Source organism: Hyperoodon ampullatus, assembly GCF_949752795.1.
Source record: "Hyperoodon ampullatus genome assembly, chromosome: 13".
Taxonomy (NCBI): Eukaryota; Metazoa; Chordata; class Mammalia; order Artiodactyla; family Ziphiidae; genus Hyperoodon; species Hyperoodon ampullatus.
The window spans coordinates 1,558,670-1,573,096 of NC_136926.1; the positions used below are offsets into that span (position 1 = coordinate 1,558,670).

Sequence of the window (14,427 nt, forward strand, 5' to 3'; positions counted from 1 at the left end):
TGGAAGCCCAATGCTCCCTTCTCCAGAAAGCCTCCCTGTCATCTGTACCTCTTTTAGGTGCGGCCACAGGACTGACTGTAAGAACCCCATGAAAGCAAGCCGTGTGTGAGTCCTACTTCTAGCCCCACATCACCATGGAAAGTATCTTGTCTGTAAGAGCTGTTCAAAAAATACATTGCGGATAAATTGCTTTATCTTTTAAAAATATGAACAGAAATAGGTCTTTTCAAAATAAAATAACAAGTGCAATGATTTGGGCTTGCCAGCCTCACAGAAGTAGTGAACACTGGTCATAGGAAATGATCTTAATGCCACAAGCCTAACTAATAGCTTCTGTATTCAGTGAAGTGGCTGAGTCTAAAGTGGTTTATTACAAAGTAGAAAGAAAAATAAATGAAATAAGCCAAAGTCACATTCTAGAAAAACTGTTTTCATATTTACTTTACTGCTTAGAGTATTCTAATTTTTTAAACCCAATTTATTGAGGTGTAACTCACGTACAGTAAAATTCACCTGTTTCAGGAATACAGTTCTATGAATTTTTATAAATGTGTAAGGCCGAGTAGCCACCAGATAGATACAGAGCATATTCTGTTTTCTGTCCCTAAAGCCTAGCCTTTTCCATGTGGTTTAAATGGAATCACACACATATGAAGGCTTTCAAAACTCCTATCAGCCAGCACAATGCCACTGAGCTCTGCCGTGCAGCCGCACGTGCCAGCAGTCTCCTGCGCCGCTGGGCAGTGCCGGACGGCACGGGTGCACCACCTTCCCTTCCGTTCACCTGCTCAAGGACATCTAGGCTGTCCCCTTAGGTCGTAATTATGAACACAGCCGCCAAACACATTCATGCTCAGGTTTTTTTGTGCAGACGTGTTTTCATTTCTCTTGGGAGAAAACCTAGGAGTGGAACTGATAGGTTGCAGAGTAGGTGTACGTTTAATTTTGTAAGAAATAAACTGTTTTCCAGACTGACTGCTAAGGTTTTGCATTCCCATCAGCAATGAGAATCCCAGTTGCTCTGCATCCCCGCCAGCATTTGGTACTGCCAGGTTTTTCTTTTTTTAAAGCCATTCTCGAGATGTGTAGCAGTAGATCACTGTAGCTTTAATTTACATTTCCCTAATGACCAACGATGTTGAACATCTTTTCCTATTTATTTGCTATCCATATGGTGTGTATGTGTGTATATATATCTATATCTGTATGTAACTTCCATGGTGAAGTAACTGCTCAAATCTTTTTGTCCATTAAAAAAAATTTTTGTCCACTTTTAAAAGTTGTTTTGTTATTACTGATTGAAAAATCTTTGTATAATCCAAGTACCAGTCTTTTATCAGATATGTTCTTCAAATATTTTCCATGCCTTGCTTTTCATTTTATTAACAATATCTTCCAAAGAACAGAAGTTCTTGATGAAGCCTCATTTATTTTTTTTCATAATTTGTAGGCTTTTGGTATCCTAGGAAATCTTTGCCTAAAACCAAGCAAAGATGTTCTCTGTTTTTTTCTAGAAATTTTATAGTTTTGGGTTTTACATTTGGGCCCACGATCCACTTTGAGTGACTTTTCATATACAGTATTAGTAACAGTTCAAAGTTTATTTGGCTTTGAACGGCTCCCCAGTTCCTCCAGCACCATTTGTTGAAAAGACTGCCCTTTCTCCATTGAAATCCCTTGGCGCTCTTTTTTTTTTCTTTTTAAAATTTATTTATTTTTGGCTGCGTTAGGTCTTCGTTGCAGTGCACAGGCTCCTTGTTGCGGTGGCTTCTCTTGTTGCGGAGCACGGGTTCTAAGCACGTGGGCTTCAATAGTTGTGGCTCGCGGGCTCTAGAGCGCAGGCTCAGTAGTTGTGGCGCACGGGCTTAGTTGCTCTGCGGCATGTGGGATCTTCCCGGACCCGGGCTTGAACCCATGTCCCCTGCACTGGCAGGCGGATTCTTAACCACTGCGCCACCAGGGAAGTCCCTCCCCCGGCACTCTTAGTAAAAATTAATCAACTATGTACATGTGGGTCTATTTCTGGACTCTCTATCCTACTCCATGGATCTATGTGTCCATCCTTTTCCCAACACCACACTGTCTAGTTCACTACCAACACCACCTTCATAGGAAAGACATTTCTCAGAACCCAACAGGGACATCACTCTATTTGCCAAAGCACTGCTGACTTTGAAGCAGCTTCTCACTCAGGGCACATGTTGTCTTTAGATCTGTGACTAAACTGGAACTCAGGATGTAAATGTAAACTCCTTATTTTCTGTCGTTTATTTTTGTTTTCTATGGTGACACCACAGACGGCAGGTGTGTCCAGGTGAGCGCCCTGTCTCCTTCTGGTTACATGCTCAGAGGTCTTGTGGCTCTGCGTCTCTCCCTCTGCCCAGATCTGGCCCCTTCTTGCTTCCCACGCATGGGCCTAGACACCCATAAACACACTGCCCCGCCTTGTGCCCCGCTGTGCAATGACACACACGGGCAAACCTGCCGCTACGGCACGTGGGCACCCTGTCCGTGGAGTTGGAGACGTGCCCTCGCACCCCCTCCCTCCTCCTGGAACCACGGTGGGGGATTTCAACACTCTCTCTCCCAGAAGGCACACGTGGAAAGCATCCTCTGCACCCCTCAATGTCCTCGGTATTTTATGAAACGCAAACTAGATCAGGACTTTCCGTACCAATGGAATGAAATTTTTTTTAAGAAGCCAACAGCTACTGCAGCGTCCTGGGTCATGCGGGCCACCAAAAGCACCCACGAGCAGGGACAACTCACAGTCAAGGCTCCAGGTGCCACGGGTGAAGAGAGGCGCTTGTTAATGGACTGGAAGGTGGCCGCGGGGACGCCGGCGATGGTGTTCACGATCACGTTTCCGCTCACCGTGCCTGCGGGGAGAGGGCGTGAGGTAGGAGAGCAGGGAAGAACTCACCTCCAGTCGTGGCATCTCACCCGTGTGACTTCTTACCCGTGGGCATGCTTGTCCCTGTGACGGATGTCTTGATGGCTCCTGCCTGCTGAAAACAGAAAGCCATTTGAATTTCCGGTCAAGCTCCGCCCTGCGTAAACACTCCAAAGCCCTCCCCCTCATCAGGATGGAATCCAAACTCCTGGTCACGGTCACTCGGCCGCACGGCTCACTTCAGCCCCCTCCCCCCACCTCCTCCCACAGTGCTGAGTCTGTCCCTCGGTCACCAGGCTCCGGCCACACTGACCCTTCTGAGCCCCACGCCTGCCAAGTTCAGGGCCTCTGTACTGGCTGTTTTCCATTCTTTTCTGACTGACTAATGTCACTTGGCCGCAGCCCAGGGATCAGCCCTGCAGAAGGTCTCTTCCTGACCACCCACCACTGTTCTCCTGGGCAGGGAGCAGCCCTCACACCAGGCTGGTGCTCAGTTTTCTGAACAACGAAGGACGGAGCTGCCAAGTGCTCATCGAATGCCACTGCGGCAAATGTAACAAAGAACACGGGGTGGAAATGACCCCGTACGACAAGACCATCCCGCGCCTGGCAGCAGTGCTTCCCGACGTGGGACTCTAACGTGTCACCAGGCACACGCAGAGAGGGAACGCGGCAGGGCACGGCAGCGACAGCGCGGGGTGCGTAGGATCGACACGTTGCCTTTCCTTTTTTATGCACTTCACCACCTTCCTCTCACGGGCACTGAAGATGCACACGTGTGTGCACAGCTCTGAGGGAAAGTGGGGCAGGGTGGGGAGAGGGAAGTCTGCACTAACAGTACCTGCTCTTCGAGTCTGTAGGGACAAGAGAGGGCGACCTCTTCACGCTTCACAAAACCCTAATTCCACACCTCCCGCTCACCTCCACCTAGAAGAGTGGCCTCGTCTCCCACATCACTGCCCAGTTAACCCATCCCAGAGGGCGGAGCTGACCCAGCACGGGAGAGACGGAGTGAGGCACGTGCTTCCTCGAGGGGAAGACTCGGGGAGACTGGGCCGGCCTCCCACTTCCTCTGAGAGGAGGGTCCGCGGGCTGGAAGCCGCAGGACCCTGGACCGGGGCACGCTGGAGCCGACCCGCTGGAGCCGACTGCTCTGTGGCCTTCTCACCAGCACTGCAGCGCTGCCCACTGTCGTGATCGCGGGGGGCGCCTTCGGCGGGGGCGGCGTGGGCTGCGCCGGGGGCTGCGCCTGGGCCTGGGGCTGGACGGCGGGCGGCCCCGCGGGCTGCTGGCTGCTGGCCGACGGGGGCTGGGGCAGTGGCGGGGGCGGCTGCTGCGGTGGCGGTGGCTGCGGCTGTGGCGGTGGTGGCGGCGGCGGCGGCTGTGCCACGGGCGGCTGCTGCGCCTTCTGCTGGTCTGCCAGCGCCTACGGGGCAGGAGGGAACGGAGCCGTGTGGAGGAGCTGGCCCGGGGGGGACCCCCAGCCCCCGGCCCCCCTCGCGGCCCTCCCGCTGCCCGCTGTACCACACACACCTTTTTCTCCTTGGCGATGCGCTCTGCCCGGAGAGACGCGACCTGAATAGGAGGCAGGGGTTTGTCGTAGTTGATTCCACTAAAGACAAGGGAAAAACAAGAAATAAACTGCGAGTTCTAAGTAGACAAACGCGCTAGAAATCCAAAGTGCTCATTTCCCACGACGCCGGGTGCCGGGACGCCAAGGCCGGGGCCCGAGCGGCTCGGCCCTGGAGAAGAGGGGCTGCCAGTCAGCCCCAGACCCCGGCGGCTCCCACTCCCTCGCAGCAAGGACCACCTGCCAGAGGCGGGCCTGGGCCCGGTGCCCCGCGGCAGCGGCGCTTGGCGTGGCGCCTGGATACCTCGCGTCCCCGAACACGTGGGGCAAGAAAGCCCCTCGGCGCCGTGCTCTTCACCGCAAAGCAACCGGCCCCGCCCCCGCCCCCGCCCCCCAAAGGCAGGCCCGCCCCCGCCCGCACTGAGCGCCAGCCCTCGCCCTGCGGAGAGCAGCCGGCCACCCGCCCAGTGCCGTGAGCGCCCCACAGCCCTCCGCAGCCTCTCACAGAACCCTTGCTTCCAGGGGCTCCTGGGCTCCCACCCCACCACGGTCACCTACCAGCCTTGAGTCCTGCCGCAGGGAGGCTGGCTGTGCCCTCGTGCGCCGCCTCTGCATTTCGGGGCGGCGCAGGTGCCGCTGCTGCGCCTGTCTGGCCCCTCTGGACACCAGCCCTCCCACGTCACGTGCCCCAGCTCGCGCAGTGCGTTCTCTCCCATTCTCTGACCTCGCTTACGTCAGTCCACTCAGTCCCCCGACCCCCCGAGGAAGTCCTGCAACCCACCCTGCCGCCCCCATATTAGCATGCTGGTCCCCCCCACCCCGTGTCTCTCCATCACGCCTGGTGGTAAAGCCACAGGCTCAGAGCACTCCCCACTCCGCCTGCCCCAGGCCTCCACCACTGGGGGGAAATTCAACCGCTGGGCGTGGCGACGGTCCAGCCACCCCAGCGTTTCCTGCTCCACATCCGGCTCCCTCCCGGGACACACGGCCTGGCCTCCCACTGCTCACAGACCCTGACCCTGGCCATTACCTAGAGACACCCCCTCGGCACACCTGGTCTGCGTGTGGCCAAGGCCAGCCCGGCTCCACCCTCATCCTGTCCACCAACCTCTCCCACCGGCGCCAGATACACAAAAACAAAACTGAGCCACCGAGATGCCCTCCAGGTCTGCATTCACCTTGCAGCCTCTCTCCAGCTCACTCTGATCGGCCTCCCACCACCCCTGCTTCCGCCCACACTGCGGGCCGCCCCTGCGCTGCCCCGCTCCGCACCGTGGTGGCACCATCCCCAGACCGCCTCCCTCCCATCCCGCAGGCCAGCCTTCTAGTCGCCCACCCTGCCCTCCGTGCCTGCCCACCCGCGCCGGCCCTCACTCAGAGGTACAAGTGTCTCCTCTCCCACCCAGCCCGTTCTCCCCAGCTCAGCCAGGCTGTAGGTTCTGTTCCCCTTCAGGATGAATCCTCGCCTCCGTAAGGATTACTCAGAGTCTGTGTCTTGTGCGAGAGAAACAGGAGGGCAGGGCTGGGCCCGCCTTGTTCACTGCTGACCTTCGGCCCAGCCTGTTTTTCTTGTTAAGAAAACCAATTAATGAAATTAATCATCAATTTGATCAATACGCACATATGGAACATGTGCTCTGTGCCTCTAGCACCCCTACATCCACGGAGCTCACACAAGACGCTGAAGGAGTCAAGTAAAAACGCAAAGACAGGGCTTCCCTGGTGGCGCAGTGGTTGAGAGTCTGCCTGCCGATGCAGGGGACACGGGTTCGTGCCCCGGTCCGGGAGGATCCCACATGCCGCGGAGCGGCTGGGCCCGTGAGCCATGGCCGCTGGGCCTGCGTGTCCGGAGCCTGTGCTCCGCAACGGGAGAGGCCACAACAGTAAGAGGACCGCGTACCGCAAAAAAAAAAAAAAAAAAAAACACGCAAAGACAATCCGCTCCGGGAAGAAACACAGAGAGCGGCTGGGGCGCGAGTACCAACGAGGAGAAGGTGACGTGTGAGGGAGGGCCTGGCGGGGGGCCGACGGGTCCAGAGAAACGGTCCCAGACGGAGCGACCCACAAGGCAGAGCCAGCCACCAGGCGGTGGAGCAGGCCGTGGAGGCCAGGGTGCACGGAGCGGATGGGCAGCACAGGCCTTGATCCTTGGTGCGGCTGGGGGCCCTCAGCAGGCCCGGGCCCGTGTCAGGCAGTATCTGCAAAACCTACCTGGTGACGAGGAAGGCTTGAGCCAGAGGAGCAACTGGGCTCCATCTGAACATGTGTTTTTTCCTGATAGTTTATTAGAAAAAGGCAAACATGCAGGACGTTGCAGGGATTTTATAGCAAAGGCCCACGTGCCGAGCAACTCAGACCGTACAGTTCTCTTTCCCTCTGTCTGCTCTCTCGCACCTACCCATCTCTCTACCCATCTACCCAGTCATTTTTCTTCCTTTGCAAAATTTCAAGGCAAGAACACTCACCCCATGTCTTCCCTGGTGGCGCAGTGGTTGAGAATGCACCTGCCAACGCAGGGGACATGGGTTCGAGCCCTGGTCCGGGAAGATCCCACATGCCGTGGAGCAACTAAGCCCGTGCGCCACAACTGCTGAACCTGTGCTCTAGGGCCTGCGAGCCACAACTGCTGAGCCTGCATGCTGCAACTACAGAAGCCCATATGCCTAGAGCCCATGCTCCACAAGAGAAGCCACCGCAACGAGAAGCCCACGCACCGCAGCTAGAGAAAGCCCATGTGCAGCAACAAAGACCCAACGGAGCTATAAATAAATAAACAAATACACAAATAACTAACTAACTAAATAAAAAGAACACTCACCCCCACCCCCAACCCCGGCCAACTGGGTACATTTCTAGGGCGGGGCCGAGCAGACATATGCCAGCTCAGAGGTGGCACAGCCACTGTGACGCTGTCAGACTGCAGGCAGGACACCCCATCCCATGAACGGGGACACGAGTGTGCCCGGTCCGCCTCACCTCAACACCACCCCCAGCTGATGCCTGGACATGCCATTCGCACAACAATTCACTGAACTTGTAGGGTTTAAGAAAACATTAAAATGAAATCATTTCAAATGGTGAAAACCGTGTCACAAATATAGAAATACCTTTCTGCCAACACGGAAGCGTGCTTGGGGTTTTTCTGAAAGGGATTCATGCCAAGCCTGTAACACAGAAAGGGACAGAATTACTGAAGAGAGGACAATGCACTGAAGAAGGAAGGGAAGGCCAAGGACACACAGTGGAAACCAAGCCCCCGACCCCGCGGAGGCGGCGCAGGGGCGCGGGGCGCGTACAGAGGCTTGATGGGGGGGCTCCTCTTGCCCGCGGTCATCTTCATCAGGTCAAAGTGGCTCGTGTACAGCTGGGTGTGTGTGGCGTTCTCGTCCTGAGCGTACATCTGGCCCGTGCGCAGAGGACGGTTGTTCTTACTCTGAAACAGGATGGGGGTGGCACAGCAGGGTCAGGTGCCGACCCTGCGAACAGGGTCCCTGACTGGAGGTCCAACGTGAAATCCCCGGCTTAAACAATGAGTCCCTTCTTCCCACCCTGCTCTCTGAGACTCAACACAGATGGAACAGCAACGACATAGCGGCCGTCGTCCACCGACCGCAAACACACTCCCCAGCCTGGGCTACGCCTTCCCGCCTGTCCCGCATCCAGCTCGGCAGACAGCAGTGAGGCCGAGTGGCCGGGCTGACGCAGCCAGAGCGCCTTCACCCTGGTCGGCCCCGGGGCACCAAGCGGCGGCTGTCCCCCAATTTGGAGACAACTGTTTTTAGAAAAATGAAAACCGAGATTCGTTAAAGAGTGCTTATAGAAACAAAGTAAGTGATCTCCATGAACTAGAAACCCAGGAGCAAACTTCATCGAAGCCCGGGATGTCTGCCGCTGCCACGCATGCCCTGGCCTGTCCTAGGCAGGAGACGCGGTCATCGCTCCCACTCTACGACTGGGCACCGGCCACAGGTACACGCCAGGCCGACGCCGCGTGCAGAGGCTTTCTGCATGGAGGCCACAGACACCCTCCTGAGGACAGGCGAGGAGTGAGAGGCAGCAAGGCGGGGACAGGGCAGACGGAGCAATGGAAGAGACAAATGCAGCCCAAAGGAGCCGAGAAAAGGCAGCGCCCTGGAGACCTCCTCAGTAGCCACGCGGACTCGAGGGGCCTGGCTGCCCCACAGGTGGCCTCCTGATGACAGACACCCGTACTCGGCTGTTCTGCACTCAGAGTCTGTGATGCCCGCGGCTGGGACCAGAGTGTCTAGCGCCTGTCAAGCCGCTGCAGCGGCCGAGACCCCGGGAAAGCACGGCGATGCACGAAGCGGGAGGCACCGACAGGCCCTCCTTCAATGAGGCTAACAGCACAGAGCCGTGCCCGTCTACACACCCAACCCGGGAGGGAGGACGAGGCGCTAGGACGGCGCCGGGCCACAGACAGCACAGAAGCTCCCAAAGGACGCAGCGGCGCGGACGCTCTCTATCGGGCAAGATCTCGGCGCAGGGACTCTGGCCGGCGGGAACGGGGGCTGGGACTGTGCCTGCCCCAGCTCGGGGCCGCGCCCCGCGCCCCGCGCCCCTCCCGCCCCCTCGCCGAACCGCGGGCCCCGCAGGAAGGGAGCCTTACCTTCCCCTCCTCCCTCGGGATGAGCACGTTCTCGTAGCGGTTCCGGCACTGCTTGGAGGAGCGGTAGATGCGGCTGCAGGAGTTGACGACGTCGCTGACGAGGTCCCAGTTGGGCGTGTGGGCCGGGGACACGACCGTGAGGTTGAGCGGCAGCTCGAGCAGCTGCTTCACGGCCTGGAGACCAAGTTCAGGCGCCGCGGGTCAAGGCGCTGCGGGTCAGCGGCTTCCCCGCCCTCCAAAGGGCCCCGAGGGCGCGGCCGGCCCAGGTCGAGCCCAGGACTCACCTGCAGCAGCGCCCAGTCCTCGCTGATGAGCCACTCAGGGTTGTCGGGACCGGACTCGGCGGCTGGCTTGGCGAACGTCGGCAGAGGCTTGGCGAACTGCGTCTGCTGCTTCAGCAGCATGTTCTTCTTCTGCTCCTTCCCCTCCCGGCGGATCTTCAACAGGCCGGGCGTCGCGCGGTCGAACAGCGACCGCGGGGGCACCACGGCCTCCCCGTGACGCTGCTTCTTCTTCCTGCCTGCGGCTGCGTGGAGAGGCTGCTTCAGCCGGCGGGTCAGCGGGCACGGGGAGCCGCAGGGCCGCGGAGGAGGGTTAGCGACCCACCTGAGGGGTCCGTCTTGTGTCTCCGGCGCTCCTTCCTCACGTACACGGGCGGCAGCTTGGACTCCGGGATGGGAGTGGTTTCGTACATGAGACACATGACCGAGTCGATGTAGATGTCGTTGTCGTCCTGGGGGGGCGTGGGCGGCGTCCAGAGCTGCGTGCGGAAGGGAGAACCCTGAGCCGGCGGCCCTGGGAGCAGCCGCCGGACAGGGCGGGAGGCGGGAGGCGAGCCCAGGGACACGGGGAGGCGGACACTCACCGGCATGACCTCCGTCTGCCCGTCGGCGCCCTCACACACGAATTCCTACAGGAGAACGGGAGCGTTTCAGGTCCACCCAGCCCTGGCTTCAAGCTGCAGCCACCAAGCATCTACCTTCACGCCGGTCAAGTCTTGAAAACAAGCTCACAGCGTGGCTGCTGAGAAGCCCCATGGTGCGTCTGCACCGCGGCCGGCTGGCAGCACGGCGGGGAAAGCCAGGCCAGGTGAGGGGAGCCCTCGGGCACACGTACCGCGCTGCAGGCGTCCTCCCGGGTGTAGGTGAGAAGCTGCTGCTGCTCGTGCTCGCGCCGCGCCCGGGCCTCGCGCTCCCGCAGTGCCCGCGCATGCCGGGCCTCCCACTCGCCCACGGCGGCCAGCACGGCGCCCTGGGGAGACAGCGGTCATTCCCGTCGCCGCCCACGCCCCCCGCCCTGCACCGCCCCCCGCTCCCGGCCCGGGCCCTTCTCTTTGTTCCCAATACAGGACCCTCTTTCGAGCCCCAAGCTGCTTCAGAACCGAGGAAAACTGCGCCTGCAGGTTCCTGAGGCTTCTCCCTTCCAATCAGTTTGTACACGGGTGGGTCTGGGTTTATTCCTTTAACTCTAGGCAAGTCACACTTAGTTCCAACCCAGTTTAACCCTGAAGAATTTGAGATTCTCACGTGTTAAGATGGTCAGAAGTTCATTCTCTTACCTCACTATTTCTCTCCTTTTCTTGATCAGTGGAAGTATGGAATAATTCCAGGTAATTCAAAGCATATTTTTCAATTGGTGTGAGCTGTTTCAAGATGTATTTTTTGAATACGGTTAACAGCAAGTTCACAAGGATTTAGTTCCTCTTACAACCCCCCACCAACACTTGAATCAAAACAGCGAGTGTTCTTGGTCAAGATGAGCAAGAAATATCTCCCAGAAGGGTCACACGTTTAAAGCATTTAGGTGCAGAGAAGCAAAGGAAGTAGGAAACGCCAAACCTGCCCCATGAAGTCCGCCAGCTCCTCCAGCGGCGAGGGCTCCTCGCCCCACCGGGGACCGTCCGGGCGCCGAGACCCGGGCGCCAACTCCTCTGCTGGCTCGTGCGCGTCCTCCTCCTCCAGACACTCGATGCTCTTGAGGGCCTGCGGGAAGTGCGCCCTTAGTGGACGTGACTCGGACGCGCTCTCAGCACCTCAGTTGAGGGGCGCAGCCCGCACGGCTGGCCGCACGCCCGCACTGCACACCGGGCCTCCCCCAGCAACGCCTGCAACGACGGCGCCGCGGGCACAGGGAGAACGGGCACGCCCTCGGGAAGAGCCACAGGCACACAGGCTGAGGCGCACAGCCCGGCACCCAGACTCAGAGAACCGAGCAGGATGGGGCGTCCGGCTGCGTCTCACACCCGCCACCCACCACCCTGCCCCGGTCCTGACCATGAGAACAATTCTTCGTGGTGCACGAGATACAGGCCGTGGTCCGTGGTGAAGACAGAAACCAAGCCCCCAGAAAACGTGCTGCAGACGGCGACAGACACATAAGGGTCAGTGTCACCACAGCTCAAGAAACGCCCATTAGACTAGCAGATGCCGCAGGCGCCTCTCCCGACACCCGACAGCCAAGGGCTGGCAAATGCAGACACACATGCTCACATCGGAGCTGGGGCTGGGGGGACCACGCAGCTAAGAGGATGTCAGTGAAGAAATGGTACCTCTTTCCAGGGCAATTGGGCAACATCTGCAAAGTTTAAAATGTAACCCTTCCTCACGCGATACCCAGAAAGTATTTCCAGACAGACCGTACGTCTAAGTATGAAGAACAAAACACTGAAACATGTAGAAGAAAATAAAGAAGAACCTCTCTTAGAACGCAAAAGTACCAACCATGTGATAAATATAGTCTGCTGGTGGCATTAGGACCAAGAATTTCTGCTCGCTGAAAGACAGCATTAAAAAAGGCAAACCACAGGTTGGGAGAAGACATTTTACATGTAACCCACAAAAGCCTCGCATCCAGAATACAGAAAAAAAGCCAACAAGCCATTAAGAAAAAAAGACAATCCAGTTAAAAAAAAATAGGAAAAAGACGCAAACGAGCACTTCATAAAAAGGTATCCACGCCGCCAATGAACACAAAGCTCACCAGCCAAGAGCAAACTGCAATTCAACCAGAGATGTGCCCACACTGTCCCCCACGCCTGCACCTCTGAACTGGGCCCCAGTCCAGCGTCAGCACAGAGCCAGGTGATGGTCCTAACGCACACGTCCCCCGGCCATACCTGACCCCTACTTCCGGACCCGGAGGTGCTGCCCCTCCACCCCAGCACTCCTCCTGGACCCCGCGGGGCGCCCCACCCGCGCAGGGTGACGGCGTGTCATCTGTCCCGTCACTACAAGAGCAGCTCTGTGGAGGCGAGAGTCCCTTCTCCCGACGCTCCACCCCTCCTGCCTACAGCAGAGCCCAACTCACAGTAAGACGTTCAGCCGGAACACTTCAAAGACTCTGTGTGCTGAAACACCACTGTGCCAGCACCTCAGAGATGCACTGAGAAACAACAGCAAGGGTGTGTAACACACTCACAGTCCTCGAACACACATGCCTTCAGGCCTCACATGCTTCTTCCAGGATCCATGTAAGAGATATATTTTTTAAAAACTTATTTATTATTTATTTATTCTTCGTTGCTGCACGCGGGCTTTCTCTAGTTGCGGCGAGCGGGGGCTACTCTTCGTTGTGGTGTGCGGGCTTCTCACTGCAGTGGCTTCTCTTGTTGCGGAGCACAGGCTCTAGGCGCGCGGGCTTCAGTAGTTGCGGCACGCGGGCTCAGCAGTTGTGGCTCACAGGCTTCAGTAGTGGCACGCGGGCTCAGTAGTTGCGGCGCACAGGCTCAGCTGCTCCGTGGCTTGTGGGATCCTCCCGGGCCAGGGCTGGAACCCGAGTCCCCCACACTGGCAGGCGAGTTCTTGGCCACTGCGCCACCGGGGACACCCCATAAGACTTTTAACAATGGTTGAGTGGTCACCTCCAGGACAGGTAACCTACTGTTTCCCTACTATCATTTGTTATGAGGTTTACGTCATGCTGTTTGACGTTTTTTTTTTAAAAAAAGAAAAAACCTGATGCACGTATCACCAATTGTTAAAAGAAAACGGTACATCTATCCGTCCCTCCTGATACTGAAACAGCTGTAAGGTACTTCTGTGCAAGTGACATTACACACAGACAACTCCCGGAAGGAAACGTGAGAGACAGCTGGCAGTGGCTGTCTCTGAGAGGGAAGTGAGGGCCTGGTGCAGGACACTTACTTTTCATTATAAATTCTTGAAGGTTTTTTACCACATGCATCATGCATTTATTACTTCTCAATCACTGGACAGTCAAGTTTCAAAAACAGGAGAGGAGGTGTCCTGCCGTCCAAGGCCCCCAGGAGGCAGGATGGGAGCAGGGCCTCGGGGAGGGAAGCGAGGGGCCTGACAGCCAGGTGTGTGCCAGGTCTGCACAGCAGCACTGCCCCAGAGCAGCAGCACGCGAGCCAAGCACGCGGTCTGCGATCTCAAGTGTCCAGGCCGGCAACACAGAAGCCAAGGTTTCAGTGAGAATCCAAGGCATTATCATCTTAGCGGGTAACCAACGCAGGAAGGCTGAGCCAGCTGCTGCTCTTTCTGGTTCTGTCCTCAGAGTGGGACGTGTATCCCACACTCACGCCGGGGCTCCCTGCACAGCGGGGCATCCTCCCCAGCAACGCTGTGACAGAGGTGCTGACACAGCGGGGTCAAGGGGTCGGGGCACAAAGTCACAGAGGACGGCGAGGGGTGGCCCGAGAAGCGTGGGTGAAGGGGGCGACGGTGGCAGGGAGGGCGGCAGGCACGCGAGGCCCACACGCTCTCTCGCGCGTCCTCCACCTCTTTTACAGCTAAAATCCCCCAACCACAAGCAGGGAGGGGGGGGCTGACAGGTCAGGCTCGAGGGGCTGGAGCCTGGTGGGGGGGCAGCAGCAGTGCCGCAGGAGCGGAAGGCAGACCCAAAGCCCCGGGCCCGACGCTGCCAGGCGGCGCCGGCCACCCTCACCTCTATGAAAGGTCTGGCAATTTTGGGTGCGATGGTTTCTGTGACAGAAGGTTCCTGAGAAAGGACGACAAACTCCTCGGCTTTCACTGGGAAGCCAGTGTCCTCCATGGGTGGATAAACCTCAAACAGCTCCTGGATCGTCCGCTGAAACAAACATGAGTACCACTGAGCTTGAGACCTCCGCGCGCGGAAGACCGCCAGCGGCCACCCCTCAACCAGTAAACCCACCCGGTTCCCGTCACTGTGTGGCAACCCCGCCCCACGGCCCCAGGCCTCCACGTGGACGAAGGTACCTGCGTGAGGAACGCCATGGAGTAGTCGTTTCCCTGAGCAGCCACTTCTCGGATCAAATCTTTGGTTCCATTTTTCAACAATTTCTCTTCAATGGAATTGCCGCTCACAAGCCTATAAACCAAATACACACGCGACAGC

At 57.6% G+C, this 14,427-nt stretch overlaps 1 protein-coding gene across 1 annotated transcript in view; it reads right to left on the reverse strand.

Moving 5' to 3' along the window:
* EP400 (E1A binding protein p400) overlaps nucleotides 1–14,427 on the reverse strand; it is a gene marked incomplete at its 5' end in the record, with an annotated part of 91,902 nt that overhangs the window by 15,814 nt on the left and 61,661 nt on the right. The window contains 15 exons of the mRNA XM_079717586.1: nucleotides 2,770–2,879; nucleotides 2,960–3,005; nucleotides 4,062–4,319; nucleotides 4,427–4,505; nucleotides 7,571–7,627; nucleotides 7,760–7,896; nucleotides 9,091–9,264; nucleotides 9,375–9,616; nucleotides 9,697–9,850; nucleotides 9,956–10,000; nucleotides 10,207–10,341; nucleotides 10,649–10,732; nucleotides 10,929–11,072; nucleotides 13,996–14,139; nucleotides 14,289–14,400. Coding sequence (XP_079573712.1) covers nucleotides 2,770–2,879; nucleotides 2,960–3,005; nucleotides 4,062–4,319; nucleotides 4,427–4,505; nucleotides 7,571–7,627; nucleotides 7,760–7,896; nucleotides 9,091–9,264; nucleotides 9,375–9,616; nucleotides 9,697–9,850; nucleotides 9,956–10,000; nucleotides 10,207–10,341; nucleotides 10,649–10,732; nucleotides 10,929–11,072; nucleotides 13,996–14,139; nucleotides 14,289–14,400 — 1,921 coding nt within the window. The remainder of the gene's footprint in view (nucleotides 1–2,769; nucleotides 2,880–2,959; nucleotides 3,006–4,061; nucleotides 4,320–4,426; nucleotides 4,506–7,570; nucleotides 7,628–7,759; nucleotides 7,897–9,090; nucleotides 9,265–9,374; nucleotides 9,617–9,696; nucleotides 9,851–9,955; nucleotides 10,001–10,206; nucleotides 10,342–10,648; nucleotides 10,733–10,928; nucleotides 11,073–13,995; nucleotides 14,140–14,288; nucleotides 14,401–14,427) is intronic.